This window comes from Bombus pyrosoma, linkage group LG10, assembly GCF_014825855.1.
Source record: "Bombus pyrosoma isolate SC7728 linkage group LG10, ASM1482585v1, whole genome shotgun sequence".
Taxonomy (NCBI): Eukaryota; Metazoa; Arthropoda; class Insecta; order Hymenoptera; family Apidae; genus Bombus; species Bombus pyrosoma.
The window spans coordinates 1,619,073-1,637,466 of NC_057779.1; the positions used below are offsets into that span (position 1 = coordinate 1,619,073).

General features: G+C 30.8%; 2 protein-coding genes across 19 annotated transcripts; one reads left to right on the forward strand and one right to left on the reverse strand.

The window, feature by feature from the left end:
• Positions 1–145: 145 nt before the first annotated feature.
• Positions 146–13,990, reverse strand: LOC122572231. Of its 12 annotated transcripts, none has more exons than XM_043736991.1 (21): positions 13,589–13,990; positions 13,386–13,429; positions 12,234–12,343; positions 11,879–11,977; positions 11,468–11,742; positions 9,820–11,381; positions 7,541–8,828; positions 7,240–7,260; positions 6,918–7,142; positions 6,564–6,750; positions 6,220–6,483; positions 5,781–6,136; positions 5,307–5,562; positions 4,777–4,830; positions 4,195–4,500; positions 3,735–4,121; positions 3,407–3,668; positions 3,101–3,313; positions 2,875–3,015; positions 2,643–2,749; positions 146–2,551 (listed from the first exon to the last, which is right to left on the reverse strand). In XM_043736991.1, the coding sequence occupies exons 5-21, from the start codon at positions 11,728–11,730 to the stop codon at positions 2,300–2,302; spliced, it is 6,144 nt and encodes a 2,047-aa protein (XP_043592926.1). In that variant the 5' UTR covers positions 11,731–11,742; positions 11,879–11,977; positions 12,234–12,343; positions 13,386–13,429; positions 13,589–13,990; the 3' UTR covers positions 146–2,299. The 12 variants fall into 12 exon arrangements, with proteins under 12 accessions (XP_043592926.1, XP_043592925.1, XP_043592928.1 ...); XM_043736990.1 differs by having other exon boundaries at positions 12,234–12,369; XM_043736993.1 differs by lacking the exon at positions 13,386–13,429.
• Positions 13,991–14,422: 432 nt separating this feature from the next.
• Positions 14,423–18,350, forward strand: LOC122572233 (YTH domain-containing protein 1). Of its 7 annotated transcripts, none has more exons than XM_043737002.1 (6): positions 14,423–15,176; positions 15,544–16,033; positions 16,202–16,418; positions 16,503–16,707; positions 16,781–17,057; positions 17,125–18,350. In XM_043737002.1, the coding sequence occupies exons 2-6, from the start codon at positions 15,690–15,692 to the stop codon at positions 17,453–17,455; spliced, it is 1,374 nt and encodes a 457-aa protein (XP_043592937.1). In that variant the 5' UTR covers positions 14,423–15,176; positions 15,544–15,689; the 3' UTR covers positions 17,456–18,350. The 7 variants fall into 7 exon arrangements, with proteins under 7 accessions (XP_043592937.1, XP_043592938.1, XP_043592939.1 ...); XM_043737003.1 differs by having other exon boundaries at positions 14,423–14,915; XM_043737004.1 differs by having other exon boundaries at positions 14,423–14,840.
• Positions 18,351–18,394: the final 44 nt, after the last annotated feature.

The window sequence follows — 18,394 nt, forward strand, 5'->3', positions numbered from 1 at the left end:
GCAGGATTCTGTTTCTATATTTATGATTCATTTTCGTACATAAAAAATTTTATTCTAACAATAAGTACATATGTAATATATGTTACAAGTATCGAATATATTTTCAATACTTCATTTATCAGGTAAAAGGAACAAACTACGAATGTATAGTATGAATTATTTTTAATTAAAACGTTTAAGAGTATTTGTTGACAATACTTTTCATAGACATTATTAAAAAGCTGCCATGTATGCAACTGACATTCTGTGTCTTTATCCATGGAACTATAATTTTTTCTCTTGTGAGCAATACTTGAAAATCATCGAAAATGTATGAAAACATTGAGATATTATGTAGCTCTATAGAGGAGTACAAGTTTTGGTTCTACAATTACTTTTGGACAAATGGCATTTCATTACGTCATACCTAAGCCATTGCTCGAAAATCAACTATAAAAACTTATTGTAAATCAGTCGATTTTTATCAAACATCTGCTCCTACCAAATCACAATAGTTATTTAAAAACGAATTGCAGGACGTTCCAATTCATGAAAATTTTTAATTCATTAAACACACTTATATCTCAAAACATATTAATGATTACCCTGAGACGCAAGAATGTTATATATGTTGATACTTTTAATAAGTTCCCACATTTCGTTGTACATAACAACAAAAGTAACAATAATTGCTTTTGAAATATTGTGATACATAATATTATTAGAAAATGGAGGACCTTTGATAAACGCTTAAGTTAGGAAATTAAAGACTATTTTTTATAAAGATATTATGACACTACGGTTATGCCTCTTACACGCCTTATATCATAATCGTTTTTGTAGATTACAGTATTAGTGATCGTTCACTGCATAATATGTACAGTATATGTATCAATGCTAAATACTTTGTTCGTTTAATTGTTTTATGTAAAAGAAATTATTCTTTTTCAAAAGAAAAACATTGTACATTAAGAATGGTATAAAGGTGGAACAAAGTACTTAACACTGTACAAAACTTAATGCTATTATAAATAGGTATACGTACAATAAAGTACGTTTGTCTATATTGTACCCAAGCGAGTCCCGTAATCATTTGAACAAACATTTAGAATGAACTTTTGTTAGGATACTAGTTTAGTATTAACATATATTACTTAATACCTAATGTATCCGTACAACATTCACGCATACGTAGGGACGTCGCCCAAAGTATAAGAGCTCTTGTGGTTTCTTTTTACTTATATATGTTGATAAAGGTAAAATTATAAAGTATCGCATATGTGGAATGTCTGAAGTATATAAAACGCTAAAGAAATTCATCACATAATTTAAGAATTAATAAGATGGACGTTGTGCGGATTTCTAGTGCATAATTCACAGATTAAATACAATAATACAAACGTTGTTACGATTAAGAGGAAGAAAAGTTTTAATACAAATATCAATATATGCTAGCATGATAGAAATTCATTAACACTTCATTCGATTTGCTAATTTGAGAGAATTTGCTAATTATGTGAAATATAAACTGAGCAAATTTAGACGGAATAAATATAGATAAATGAAATTATTTTATGATTTGATCAATCTACAGTGGAATTTAACACAGTATCACATACTGTATTGGCAATTACAAATTCGTTGATATTTCATGATGTACATATAGTAAAGGACAGTCACTTCTCTTCTAACAATAGTTACACTCTAGGACTCTATTTTACTAATATTTATATTATTCATTATGAAAAATTGTTACACAATTGATAGTAAAAATAAATACAGAAACGATATATTCTAGTAACATGAAACTTATGTTTCTCTACAAAACTATACTTACAATTATAAAAAAATGTTAGCTAATTAAATTTTTATTACAATTTATCTAAATGGCTTGAATTTTATACATACATATCGCATGCATACATCTGGCATAGTAGGTATGCTTTTACATTCATACACATCCTTTTCCTCGAAATATATTCATTGTTATTTTATAAATAATAGCTAGTACAAATACTATAAGAACAGCATGAATGTGAACCAACTTGAATATAAAGTTATAAATAAATGCAAAAATCTGAAGTTAAAAAATTTATAAATAATAAAATTTAAAAATTTCGGATATGAAGAAGTCCGATTGAGAACATTTAGAACTGTGTGTGTGTGACTGTTTATATGTACTAGAGAATTAAATACAGACGGAAGAAGTGAAAATTACAATCACTGGAATATCGTACACAAAATTTGAATATGTCACCGACTTCTTGTGCGAAGTTATTGAATTTTATATGGGACATAAGTACATTAATGTACGCACAAACTATTTTTTTCGTGCAGCTTTTTCTGCTTTTCGTCGCATTCGTTCTATTTCTTTCCTCTCCTTGCGTTCCCGATCTGCTTGTGCTCTAAGTTCTTTCAATTTGCGTTTCAAATGGGATTTTTCATCTCCACAAATGCCAAAAGCTTTGAGATCACGAGACTCAAGTCGTAAAAGGTTTCCACCATTAATTCCAGTTTCCAAAAAGCGCGGCGCATAACGTTCCAAACCAATTCCTGATAACCACTGACAAACCTAATACCATTTTTCAAATTACAAATCCAATATTTTGCAATGAAGCTATAGTCTTTAGTAAAAACATTTCTTTAAATAGATATATACTTACTTGTTCTTTGGACCAATCGGTAACTGGTGCATTCTGCCAGAAGTGAGACTTCTTGTCACCTAAACCAAAGTCGCTTGGATGAGGAGGCAACCAAACTTCACTCGTATCTAGATCCATAATATTTACACACGGGAGGGGTAAAATTATGAAAAACAAAGTGTATAAAAGAAAAAAAAAGGGATCAAGAATCAATCATTCACTGCTTGCATCGTGTTACGAATACCAAAAATACCTGTTTTAGACGGACTAGGGTCAACAGCAGGTGGGCTCACTGATCCACCAGAAGACAGACTAGAAGGTGAACTACCTGGATGATGCCAAGGTGTGGAACCACTACCAATTAAATTTGATGAAGGGATAGTGGCCTTTTTTACTGTACAGATAAACAATTCATTATACAAAAAAGGAGCTACTATCTTTGAGACACTCTTTTTTAGGTACATGATAAGATACATTACCTCTTTGATTAGCCTCGCTTACAGCTTGTCGTATTTCCTCTACTAAATGATGAGTAACTAAAGCTGGATCGCTAGAATGTGGATTATTTAAGTCACTAAAATCCCCAGAACTTTCTCTTGATGAAGACATGTCATTTCCACCAAGTCGTCTCTCTCTTTCTGCTAAAACTTGTTTTAATTGTTCTGCAAATGATGCTGGCGGTCCGGTTAGATCTATGTATAAAGAATCGATAAAAATTGTATGTTTAAAGTTTTACAAAGATTGCATATAAAGATTGCATATAAAAAGAATAACAGAAAACCTACTTTTTTGAGATTGTGGCCAACTTTGTTCCGTCATAGCTCTAACTTGTGAACTAATAGTGCTATGTTGTCGAATTGCTGTCGGATGTGTAGGTTCCACGTGTTTACTTTTCAATGAACTAATTGAAGAACTACTGGAATAGGAACTCAAATTTGATTGCTTTGATGTTAAGTCATTTGGCGATCTGCTGCTTGTGTCCTGAGAAAGTAATTTAGAAGATGAATCTTCATCAGTATTGTCACCTGATTCGTCCAAACCATAATCCTGAAATACAAAATGATTAAATAAACATTTCGTTCCCGGATTTAGTAATTGTGACTATATACTTACAGAACTGCTGTTGCTAAGGCCACCAGAACGTTTAGGAAGTTGTCGGTTTGCAAGTCCTCCTCTACTGGCAAGTTCAGCTTTACTTTTCCCAGCAGAATTATCAAGAAGTCGATGTGCAGGTACTGCTCGATCTAACTCTTCTTTGACTGGCAATGGGAGCGGTAGTTTTCTTTCGACCGTCGCTGTTTTATCACCATCATCCGGACTACTCAAATCTGATGTTTCAGTATCTGAAAGTTGACAACTAGTTGATGAGGGAGGAGGTGGTAATTGACGGCGCGATAACTGTGGCGTAACAATCCTAGCTGTAGTTCCATCATAAGGCAATCTCACTGGTAATCCAAACCTTCTTTGTGTTTCTGTCAATTCTACTTCCAATGTAATTACCTATAATTATTTATAATTAACTTTTGCTACATATATATTGTCTTCATTTTTTTTACAATAACTGATAACATACCCTATCTTTCAAACTTTTAACAAGAGCGTTATATTCCGTATCCTTCTCTTGTAGTAACTGTTGATAAAATTCATCTCTAGCAGCAATATCTGTGCGTAATTCGCGAGCTGCTCTCCTGGCTCGAGCATATTTTTGTTGTAAAGCAGCATTTTGTGCTGTTGCCTGAGAAAGCATTTCTCGCGCTGCTATTAAATCCTGTCTAGCAGTACCCAAGGCTCTTTCAGATTCGTGAAGTCGTAAACCAGATTCACGCAATTTTGCTGCATATTCCTCACTGCCAGCTCCACTGTTTTCTAAGTCTACAAGCTATGAATAAAACATTTCAAGTAAATTTCTTTGCAAATATATATACAAAATACATATATAGATTAATATTCCTTCAGTAAACCGTTTTATAATCCTTTATGTTAATTATGATAGCAAATCAAAACATAGAAGCTATATGAAATGGTAAAAACTGAACAAACTCACAAAAAATACACACTAAGCTACACACAAATTGATAAGTATAAGCATGTCACATACAAGCAAAGTGCATCAACACACAAGAATGACATAAAATTGTTTATCTTATGACATTACCTTAGCTTTGAGTTTTTCCATCTCTCCATCTGCTAATGCTAGTTTATACTGACTCTGCAAGCAGTGAACAACGAACACAGTGCATAAGCAACACCAAAATATATTCACGCTTATAAAACCTATGAGGAAGTGCTTATGGTGTATATAAGATAGCAATATAAACAACATATATACATATATGTACAATAGATTATAATGCACATGTTCATACAAATTTATATATTGCATTCTATACAGCAATATTTTACATAAAATTGATAAAAACAAACACAAAACTGAATATTTTGTGCAATAATAAAATAATACAAAATATAGTTTAATATAAAAATTATAAAATTTCTAATTTAAATTATCTTTTAAAGGCAATGAGACCATGGTATGTATTTCTCATTAACTATATGTTTGAAGAGAATATAAAAAAACTTATAGATGAAAGCTATTATAACTAAATTATTATACACATAAAATAATGCAAATTACATATGTTTTATACTACGCATTTCTTTTTTTATTAACAAAAAAATTAATACCTCTTGTAAAAGCAGTCTTAAACTGTCAACATCGTTTTGTGTTGTAGCAGATGTATGTGGTGGCATTGACGAACTGATAATAGGGGATCTACTCCGACCGGAAGAAGATAAATAATTTTCTATGGGACTTTGAGGAGGTTCCCCTTCTGAACATGATGACATGGCTGGAGAACCTGGTATTCCTCCCATTCCTCCAACAGAAATGTCTTCACTACCTCGTTGGCTATCGGGTGAAGCATCCGAAAAATTAAGTTTTCTGTAGAAATTTACTTATTTTAAAATCTCTTAGATAGCTTTATGAAATTTTTAATTGATTGAAAATTTATTTCCCTCAGAACTTCAAGAGGCTTCGAGCTGTCATTGAAGTGGCCGCAATTTTCGTCATAAACATTAGCGAGCAAGGATAAGCCATCATTGGGAAATCATTTTTAAAGAATATAAAAATTTGTTGGTTGTAAATTAATTGATTGATACCTTGCAGAATTGGCTTGTTGTTCTCTTTCTTTATCTGCTTGGAGGCTTTGTCGAATTAACATAGCTACTTCCGAATTTGGATCACGTTCTCTGCCAATTACAAAACGTACAAGACCTGAAGTATTACGAAGGACACTAGCTGCATATGCTTGTGTTACACCAACTAGAGATTTTCCGTCTACTTCAACGATTTGATCGTTTACTTGTATTCTGCCTTCTCGAGCAGCTGCGCCTTTCTCTGTGATTGTTTTGACAAATATACCTAATTTTTCTAAACCTGCATCCGCACCGACACCCATTCCAATAATACTTAAACCAAGACCTTCTGGTCCTTTCATAAGTTCCACTGGAAATACCTAATAAATTTGTTGCTTGTGTTACATGTATATACAAAATAAAACATGCACCATCGTTCAATATTGATTTTAAACAATATTACCTCCATTTTTTCAACTCGCTTCTCAAGTTCATACTCTGCACTGGCAGCAACGGGATCTACATCCTCGTTTCGTCGATCGTACTCATTTACTGAATGTGTTGAATAAACTCTCATTGGTTTCGTATCAAATGAAACTTTAGACATTTTTTTAATTGGTATATTTGTTGGATAATCATCTTTTTCGTCATCTGATTCTGGTATCCCTGCAACTTCCATCCAAAAATGACCATCCTCAAAATAGTGTACACCATTTTCCACCAATACCTAAATAAACATTATAATACTTAATTATGACTTATTCTTAAATTATATTTAATAAACATATGTATCATCTATGATCTTACAACTTTGCCGGGTGTCGGTGGAACATATTCATCTTGATGTTCCGTTTCTGTATCATCGTTAATTTCGTATGTATCGTTTAAGCTATTAACGGAACCAAGTAAACCACTTTCACTACCCGTTACAGAACCCACTTGACTCTCCGTCAACGAGTCTATTGTTAAATCGCTACGTGATCTATGGGACAAACTAAAAAGTCATAAAAATTTAGTATTTTTTAATGAAAAATTGTTATAATTTTATACTAAATCATGTCACTGCGTGCTATTAATAAAAGTAACTAAAATCAATACATAGCATTAGCTGCAAAATAGTTTTATAAAACATAAAAAACATAAAAGACCAAACTGATTCACCTATAATCATTAGTGGTGCTATTTATAAGACTGGTATCAGGAGCAGACAAGACATCAGAAAGCCAATCTGGTGTATTATCTTGATCATCCCTTTCCCTCTCTTTGTCCATTTCTCTATTTTTATCAATAGAATTTTCTTCACTTACAACTTCAGCATGCGTAGTTGGTGATAATAATCTTGCTATCTCTTGAGCTTCTTCATCCGACAATAAAGCTGATCCTTGTCTAATTGAGTATTCATATGATTCACGATGCTTTTTTTATAATTTAATATCATGATCAATGAACTAAACATTTAACCAGACAATAATAATTAACTCACCTTATCTTTTTCTCTAGGATGCTGTGTTTCGTCCCAGAACATTATAAGTTTGTTTGAAGTCATTCAAATAAACATGAATAGAAGAAAATATTAGAATTCAAAATAAGGAAATAAAAGTTATTAAGCTGTTTGCAAGTTGCTATGAAATTATTTGCCATATAACTAGAATTATCATAATGGTAAAATACAGAGACGTATTTAAAGAAATCTATATTGAAATTTTAGTGCAAATAATTTTAAATACATTCATTATTATAAACAATTTTGTGTATAGTTGTAATTATTTATTCAAGTAACTTACCGAGAACTTAGCAGGTTTTCCGCTTCATCAGCTGTCATAGTATCTGGTGTTACAGGAATTTGATTTGTAATAGCTTTAGAAAGATTTTCTGTAGCAGTATTAGAATCATTCTGTTCCATGACATGTTTCACATCCATTGCTGGTGTATGTTCCAGATTTGTAACAGTTTTAGTATCACTGGAATCACTATCATCATGAACACTATTTTCAGATACAATATGTTCATTTAGTTGTTTCTTTTCTATATGTTGCTGTGTTACAATAGCAGGTGATACATTTTGAGGTATATTAATTTGTTGAACTGTACTTGTAGAAGTATTTTCTTGCAACCTCAACTTTGCTAGTTCAGCTTTTTGTTTCTCTTGTTCCCATGTTGTTTGTGGTTGATCTAATTGTTCTATACTTCTATTTAGAATATTGCTTATTGTCTGGGAATTGGATTTAGATGATGATACTGTATCTCCTGCTAATGTTATGAATTCCTTTTTATTATTCGTTTTTGACATAAATTTGGACGTATTTTCTGAATGTGCAGTATCATCTAATTCTGTTTCTTTGTTAATCGACTTTTCTGATGAATTATCAGCACTCTGAACACTTGGAACTATTGAGCATTGATTTGTGTTTAAATAATCTTTTTCTATTTGATCTACTTTATTATCCACTTCAACAAAACTTGACCGTTTTCCAGATACTTCTTCTTTATTTTTTGCTAGTTTTTCTCGTACAGAGATCTTAATTTGATCATTTTTGGCATTAGACACTGTTTTCTGACATACTGTTTCAGAAAATGTATGCCTTTCACTGGCAATATTTGATTTTGACTTATTATCTAAGACTACATTTTGATTTCCTTCTGTAATCGCTGAATTTATTCGTACATGATCTTGATTACTATCTTGAGTTATCTTATTATGGCAACCTTTTGTTGAATCAGTTTTTATTAAAGCATTTTCTTCTACATTTGTGTTTACTTGTGGCTTAACTTCATCGTTTTGGGTAGAAACTTCTTGATTTTGTTGCATTTTCTTTACATATGGCGAAGGTATTGGTATATCCTTATGTTCTAAAGGTGGGTATTCTTGATCTGAACTAACAACGGATGGTGGTCGTTGTCCCAAACCAGCAGCTTGAAGATCGACGCGTACATGAGATCGCCGAATAACTGTCGTAGTATCTGGTTCATTGAATTTTGAATTTTTTTCTAAACAATCCTTTTCAGCAATGGATTCTGTATATGCTGCAGGCTTTTCTTGTTCTTCATGTTGCAAATCATAACTGTTACGTCCTTAAATATCAAAATATCATTTATTGTTATTTATAATAAAAAAATTTACATGCTATGCGTAAATATATGTATATCGTCAATTTATAAGAGAAGATGTGAAATACCTCGGCAATCAATGCAAAGTAGTCGTAGACACATGGTACTTGTATTTCTTTTATATATAAAATAGTAAACAATTTATAGAATTGTAAAATCACATGCACAATAAAGACACTGGGATTAACGTTTTTTTAAACTACAACCATAACTTTCAATGTTTTAAAATTTCTCATAACATATAATGTTTGATAAAAATGTGTTGGATATGATGGATAAAATGACACACATATTTTACATAAAGGATTCAGGAAATATTAAAAAAGAAAGCAATTTTGTAATATAAAATTGAAATTACTATTTCTGAAAATTTTTCTAAAAAATATTTTTAAAAACACATTGCAAAAAATTTAACATATTACACAAAAGATAATTTATGCATCACTTATATACATCTTTATGAAAAGTGTAAATCCACTTTTCATAAAGCAGCTACCATAAAAATTATATTAATTTTCAATACAGATTTTTTATAAGCACTGGTAAACAAATTATTAAAATTTGTAAAGTACTTCTCTGAAATAAATGGTGTGAAGTAGAACCAGACAGAAGCAGAACAGAATACACAGATTTCTATAAATAATACTGTTGAACCAGTAGGAGGAACTAAGATCAAGAAGAGAAGGAGAGGGAAGAGAGGGAGAACTTCCTTCTGCACTGTTACTTTTTAGTATTTTGGCACATAGCCACAATAAAATTGCAAAATTTAGATATATTGTAAGATAATTGTTTTATAGTAATTAATAAAATATAAAGTTCACTTATTAAAATATAAAATTTAGTTAAATTTATGTTTATACATATGTATAAAATGTATTTCATATTATATATGTTTGTATAGGTATGAATTGTGTTATTGTATACATAGGAATCGAATTATTCACATATACTATACCGGCTTGAAATTTTTCTGACATTTCCTTATCTGCCTTCTCCTCTTTACTATCCTTGGAAGGGGAGCTAGGGGAGCTCATACTAGAAGATGCACTATCCGTACCTCCAGAAGGTGGTCTCAATTCCGGATCTGGAGATTTTGACGACTCTATTTTCTTTTCTTCTGTCAGATTATCTTTCTTCCTCACAGTATTTATACATGGTCTGGCCCAATCTGGTCGTGGATCAGGTCTTACAACTTCATTTTTGGTTTCTGTATCTTCCCTGGCACATTTTAAATCAGTTGCTTTCTTTAAAATTTCATCGTTTTTGGCTAACCATTCATTTCTCCACTCAGAAGTTTTAGGTGGCGAACGTATAACATTTGAAGGATAATTTAAATATTCAGGAGCATCAAGAAGGTCACTATCTTTCCTCGTTTTACTTTCCATTGACATACTAACAATATTTTCTATCGACATACTTCGTGTTGGACTAGATATATCAGAATTTCTTTCATAAGAGGAAATATGTGATTTTGTTTGTGAATAAATATCGATACTTGAACTTGCAAGAGTATTTTTAAGAGGTAATGCACAACTTTCAGAACTGTTTTTCGAATGATGCACTGAAGTATTTTTCGATGTATCTGCATTTCGTGAATGCAATTTAGCTGCAGTATTCTTTTGCACTACTGCATATTCTGGGATGAACGCATCTTGTGTTTTCTCTACTGTAGGATTTTTTGAAATTTCCCGTTGTTCTTGATTTCTTTGGAAATGTTTATTTTGTACATTGATATTCTTTTGTACAACTGCATATTCAGGTATAGTCGGTGAAGTATCAAAATATTTATTTATGGTAGCATATTCTGGACTACTAGGAATATCTGGTGGAGATATTGCAGCAATACTAGCTGGTCTCTCTTTCTTTGCATTTGAAGTAGAAGAGTTTCTTGTTGGTGGTAATGGTGGAGGTGGTGATATGGCTGACGATCTAACAGAACAAAAGCTTGCAGATCTTGTAGCTGGATTAGCAGAAATATCTGATGATCTTTTTGACTCACTATCAGTACTTGCAGCATTTTGTACATGTCCTACAGAAGTAGCTTCAACATTCACTTTATTTGCACTCTGATTTAAAGAACTTTGAACCAAAGATCTATTTGGATCTGAATTATATCTACTTGGTCTTGTTTTTGAAAAGTGACTAGTCCAATTTTTTTGTTTTTCAATTAATTCTTTCGAGTTTAATCTCCTCTCTGGTTTCTCTGGTTTCTCTGGCCGATCATCCAAACGATTTTCTTTGCCATAATTTTTGTCAAATTTCCCAAATCCTGCTCGCGATTTATGTTTATCTGGTATATTATCCAAACCATGATTATGACCATTTTCAAAATGTCTTTCAGCATTCAAAGCTGGTACACTTGCACTCCAATTGCTCAAATGATCTCTGGTTCCTGGAGGTGATGGTGATCTAGGACGTGGTGATCGAGCTGGAGATGTACAACCTGAACCAGAATTTGCAGAGCTAGAACGTGATCTCAAACCATGTAAATTACTAGGTTTTGTAATCCTGTCCACCCTACACAGAAAATATACTCTGAAGATAACTGAATAGTATATTATATATTTTATACATTTATTTTCTATTTGCTATTATATACTTACGGTTTATTTGGTTTATTCTCCTCCCCAAGTTTTTCAAAAAGTGCACGTGCATTATTAAAACGGGCTACATGACTCTCAGTCCTAACAACTGTAACTTGTGTAGGAGATTCTTTTAAAGGCACAGCTGGTTCCTTGAAACCATCTGATAGAATATTATTTGTTCTATGGCTTAGATTATCCAATTGTGGTTTTGATTGAAAGATATTTGCAATGGCTGAAACCTTTGAGCCACCAACTCGTTTCTTTTCTTCCACTGTTGCCATGATGTATTTCTCCTAACAGAAAAGTGATGTAAAATATTGTATAATATACATAGCACTTATGAACTGTTTCAATAATTTAAATTCAATAAGTCTCTATAAAGCTAATGAGTTTAAAAAAAAATAGATATACATTATACGTTATTATTACCTGCACCTCTTGTATATAAAAGTGATGAATTTTACAATTTGATGTATTTCAGCCCATTGTCATTCGTATATTTTTTGTATTTATCATGTTTTTAATGATCTGAAAAAAAAGATATTATACTAATAGGTGTAACATGAAAGTAATTTATTGTACATGATTTAACCCATGAATAAATTTGATACATTATATTTATTTATAAAATTGTTTTGTATCTACATCTGAATTTTAATGTTTCATAAATGCTTATGCAGGTCATTGATTTATCAACTCTTAAGACATGTCTTTGAAGTGCAGAGCATATTCTTTGATAACATTAGTGAAATATTTTATTATGTTACATATTAGATATATTTACTGTGATTGTCTGAAATGATTTAAGTTAGACTTAAATGGAAGGCATAGCATAAAGAGGTGGGGTCTTGTCTGGGCTTCACCCTCCTCCTATTGCCATAGCACACCATGCTCCTGCAATCAATACTTGAATCCTTTCTCTGTAGTTGAAGTATGAAAAGTGGAAGCATGCACATGTTATATTCTTATATTATGTACATTGCATATAATGTATACATCTTTGTAATAATAGGTTAAAGTTAAATGTAGCTTAAAATAAATAATAAAGCTGCTGTAGCAAACTTTTTTTCATTTATATAATCTTTTCTATAATATTTTATGTAAAATACTTAAAAAAATTATTTTTACTATTTATTCTTCCAATATTTGCTTAATTAAATATAAGAAAAATTTAATAAAAAAATTGTGATCTAACTGTAATAAATTAATCACAAAATGTATAGTGTCATTAACTATTAATCAAAAGATATTTATAAAAAATTATATCATAATTTTTATTTATTCTCTATCATCTTTTTTATAATATGAATCTGTTATACCTAAACAATTATGTTACATATATTAAAAAAAAGAAAAATAATACAATACTTTATAATTAAAAGAGTTTTCTGATATTATTAAATGTTATATTGATTATCAGATGATTCATATTTATCAGATAATACAAACAACTATTAACAATAATATAAAATGTTACTCTGAATGAATTATAGAAATAGAAGCAAATTTGCAAATTTTAATTCAATAATTAAGTTAACAAAATTTGTATATTAGCTTTCTTTAAGTATGAGTTTTTTTGTATGAGTTTTTATTAAATGTTTTAACATGAATGAATTTGCTTGAATTTTTGTTGAGTTCCTCACTTTCCATTTACATACCTAAATAAAGAAAATAAAAATATTTGTGTCATATCACAAATTTTTCAATAATAATTATTACAACGTATTCACCTTAAGCTTGAAAATAAACACTAGTAGATAAGCGGAACTTATTATTTAAAAAAAATAAATATATGTTTAAGAGAGAAAAGGAGTTACTCATAATAATTCTGCATGTGTAAAATTTAAAATGTATCTATGGATGTTATAAAACGTGAATAATTCAGCATGAGTAAACAATAATCAAACAATATTTACAAAAATTCAAGTAAACGTACGTTGTATTTCGCCATTATAAGCTGCCAGACCAGCGAATTTGAGCCTTGTAAAAAATTTACAATAGTAGTTATCATTGAAAAATTCTTTTAACACACAATTTTCTGAATAACTTTCAATTTATAATAAAGTAATATACTCGCAATCAAATCGAATTACTTTTAAATAAAGTATGACAAATTGTTTATAGAAAGTATAAACTAACCAGAGGTGTCACCATGTGCACGAAACCATTTTCCTTTATAAGATGTATTTTCAGTGTTTTCTATCTTCTTTTTTCTAGTGGCACGACTTTTTTCTCACATGTGCAAACACGATCGCAAGAATATTGTTTTATCAAATTCTAGGTAAATATGATAAGGCTTAACTGTCGACTTTGTCAAGATTGCTTATATTCGTGACAGACGCTTATTCCCAAAACTTTTTTTATTCTCTCAAATACAATAATACTTGCACAATAATGATAAACGCGTGAACCGATGTATTACTTTTAATTCTAGTTCCTAAATAGCCACTACTTATTTCTGGCAATGAATTATGATTAATTTTACATCGCGATACACTTTCACAACCGGCTGTAATCTACCCGTGTCAACAACCCGTGAAAAATGATCCAAGATGGTCGTTATCTCTTTTTAAAGATGGCGACCATGAATGATGCTAGGGATTTTAATTCTAACAAATTTTATGCAGAAAAAGATGTTTTATCCCCTTTCTATGTGTTTTTTACATTTTATATTTAAATACATCTTGATTTAAGTAATAAATTTAAATGAATGATCTTCAATAAATCAGTAAGATAAATCCTATCCTATAATGATAAGAAAATATATATAGTTTCGCATGTATTTAAGAAACTTTATCGTCGGTCAAAATTCTATTATTTTCTATATTTAAGGAAGATAGTGTTTTCTATAGAAAATATGTAAGTTTGTAAATAATTTTCAAAATAAAATGGAAATAATAAAATAAAATTTCCTAAAATTCATGATAAATTTTCGGCTTGGATTTTCACCTATAATTTTTCCTATCGATCGTAATGAACACGTCATATAATGGACGCCATGGTTTATGCATCCGCGAGGAGATAATCAGCTATTGTGTTTTCATGGAGAAAAAACCCAATTCCTTGTGGAAGTCTCCTGTGTATTTCGTGCAGAGAAATAATAGAAATAGTTGTTAAACGCATGGTAGTCATTGAGCATTCTTGCGTGAGGTGCGAAGTGTGTTAAGTGAAGAACGAGTGTGCACGTAAGTGTGTACGAGCTGCGTAAAGGTTTATAACATCAAGGACTTATGTTTGTAAAACGAACTTTTTTAATGAAATCAATGACGAGAAAGATGGTTTTGAGTATGTTTTGTGGTGCTGACGTTGCTATTAAGAATAATATTTACGACGAACTTTCCTAGGCATAGCCTTCGCGTTTTAAAAAAGACTGCATAGAGACGTCAAACGAGTATGATGTGTTATTATCTGAAATACAGAAAAACTCGAAGACTCCTCGCCTTCTCATATTAAATAGGCTAAAAAAGTACATTTTAGCAAGACTATCTACTTATAATAAACCTTACGATAAACTTTTGTACATAAAGTTTAAAAGAGATATTTGTGTTCCATAGAGCAACAAGAATTGTGTCACTACACTCTGTTAAATTAAAGAAAGAAAATCTCTGCAACATTTAAAGCATGTTTATTTTTAACTTATACATGGACTTAAATGCTCATGAATTATTAAGAAAAAGGAGCTTTTCCTTTGCTGAACATTGTTTCTAGCAAAACAAAAACTTTAGCGGTATTAGATATAATCTATATCTACTTGAAGCAAGAAATGCTTGAAGTCTTGCAGTAATAGTAGATATATATTGAAAACTTCTATAAGACTTATAAATATTTTAATTAAACTGCATAAGGACAATTTTAATATTAAACATTTTGACAAATGGACTTTTTAATCTTTTACCACAGTGACTTAAATCGGATTTCATGTGCAATCTTCTGAACTTTTCTTCTCATATACTAAAAATGTTACTACATTATTTCCTACTACGTAATTGTTGTAAAATCTACAAGATCCATTCAAATATGATATTGTTCTTGGACAAGTATTATTGCATACTGGATATCCATCTAGTAAGCCCTTTTTTATATTTGCGTTTCAGAAAAGGTTTAAAGGCACCAGAACTGCATTGGCTCTCTCTTCATACAAGAAAACCCGAAAAATCCAGAAATACAAAGCCTGGATGACGGGACAAGTGACAACATACTTTTGAGCAATAGTGAAAGTGATCAAATAAAAAGTGAAAATATGGACAATAATACAGATGGAGACAACTTAAATCTGAGCTGCGGGGAAAATGACATAGTGGATGAATTAAAAATTGCTGCAGATGAAACTTATGATACACGTAGTGAAGTTTCATCTAGTAGTTCAAATTCTGATTCTAGTCAACCAAGCATAAGCTCTGTTTCAACAAAATCTTCACGTGGAGATAATAAACGTAATCGAAAAAATAGGGGAAAGCGTGCTAGATCCAGAGATTCTAAATCTTCTAGCCCTGAAACAAAACGTGCAAGATCTAAGGAGAGCAAAGGAGTTACTAAGAGCTATGATTATGCAACAAAATTAAATTACTTGTTTAGAGATGCAAGGTTGGATATTTTTTAAAATACAAATCCTTTTTATATATATTTCTTTTTGCAAAACTAATGTGTGAATTATAATTATGAACTAGTACTATCTGAAATTACTTATAAATATTTAGATAAGTATAATAATATAAAAATGCCAAGAACATGTCTTAAAGTTTTTTTTATCAGATTTTTCATCATCAAATCAAATAATGCTGAAAATGTCACACTATCAAAGGCTAAAGGAGTATGGAGTACATTGCCCCAAAATGAAGCCAATTTAAATCAAGCTTATAGAGAGTCCAGAAATGTTCTGCTTGTTTTTTCTGTAAAAGAATCAGGGAAGTTTGCTGGGTTTGCAAGACTAAGTACAGAATCTAGAAGAGATGGAGCACCAATTTCTTGGGTTTGTATATTTCATTTAAAAAATATATATATCTTTGAAAATTATGTTACGTGTTATTAGAAAGGAAGTTTATATAAATTTTAGGTACTACCACCTGGGTTGTCTGCAAAAGCTTTGGGTGGTGTATTTAAAGTTGATTGGATATGTAGGAAAGAATTACCATTTACAGCAACACTACATTTATATAATCCATGGAATGATGGTAAACAGGTGAAAATCGGTCGTGACGGGCAGGAAATCGAACCAAGAGTTGCAGAAGAATTATGCCGATTATTTCCAGAAGATGAAGGTACATGAAAGTATACAATATTTTTCTGTGAGGAAAAGAATACAATTGTTATAACTTGTAATAAATCTTTTAGGAATTGAAATGACCCCTATTTTGAGAAAATCTAAGGAAGCAGCAAAACATATTATGAAATCTCGTTCATATCGGGATAATAGACCTGTTAACAGCAGCCCTAGATTTTTACGCTCAAGGGGAGGCAGAGGACGTAGACTTTTCTTAACTTCACGATCTCGTTTAGCTTCATTAGCTAGAGGATCCCATTTAGTTGGTACTGAACATAGAGGATCAAGAGATCATCATCATCATCGGTATGCTACTTGGTTTAATCGAAGCGATTCTCCTTATTCCAAGTATGTACGTGTTTTGACATATGTCGTAAATCTAATATGTTATTTTTGATAGAAATAAATTTTACAGGGGATATGGTAGCACAGGATTGGGTGTAGCTGCTGCAGCTGAAGCATATGTTGCAGATTATATGCGTACTATGCAACATCAGTTGCCTCCTCTACCTCCTTATGCTGCACCTCATCCATATGATTCTTTACCTCCGCCGCCGCCACCACCTAGGTATTACGATGGTTTACCATTACCACCTGATTACAGTGCAGCGGCATCCGCACTTGAAAAACGTAGTTATGAAAGGAGTGTAGACGAATTCTTGTGGAGAACAGCAAGTCGTCATAGTCGACACAGTGATCATCGATCCTCTCGTGATCATCATCATAGATATAGGGACCGTAGATAAGAAATTTTGAATATTATCTTCATTCACCTATTCTCTCATTTCCTCATTCATGCACATATAGTAAGGGTTTTTAAGGTACCGTAATACTTATAATCATGGCAATAGTAAATGTTTAATTATCATGTGATTATTCGTACTAATAATTCAGAAAGAAGTAATTTAAAGCTTTAATTGTATACATAAACATATTTACATATTTGAGTAATACTTCGCTTTTAACGAATTGATATATCATTTTAAATGAAATAATACGAAATTGTAAAAATAATTTAATCAATTTTTTCTTTTACATAATATGTAACAAAAAACCTGTAAAACTGATTCACAATTTACCAGCTCTTGTGTTATATGCATTTAGTATCAATGAAACAAGTTTTTTGACTAATAGTCCACTTACTTTCTAATTTTTATTACTTATTTTCTAATCTTTTCATTATATTCAATTTAAATATATATATATACGTATATTTTTGTAATTTTTACATATGTTGATATATTTGAGCTTTTTTACAAATAAAGATATTGAATTGTGAATCAACTAAATCACGATAAACAACTGCTTTTGCATTATCTAATATGCAAATTTCTATAATCGAATTGTATCATTTTAATATAGACCACTGCCGTCGATAAAAATTTACTTTTCCAGCACTCCAAAATGATTAAAACGAATAAACTACTTAATATGAACTACAATCTTTTCACAAACAAAAATTTATGAAGATAATCAATAGCAGAAAAAAATATTTTGGTCATAATTAGCAATATGTATCACTCATAAACTGCATGTAATTATCACTATTAATTACAGAAACAGCCTAATATTATGAATATAAACTGATTTATATAGCATGTTTTTGACGTTATTTCGTAGTAAAGATTTTAAAAAAATTAATTGATTTTGTCTCTTTTTCACCTTTTCAACAACATCACGTTCGA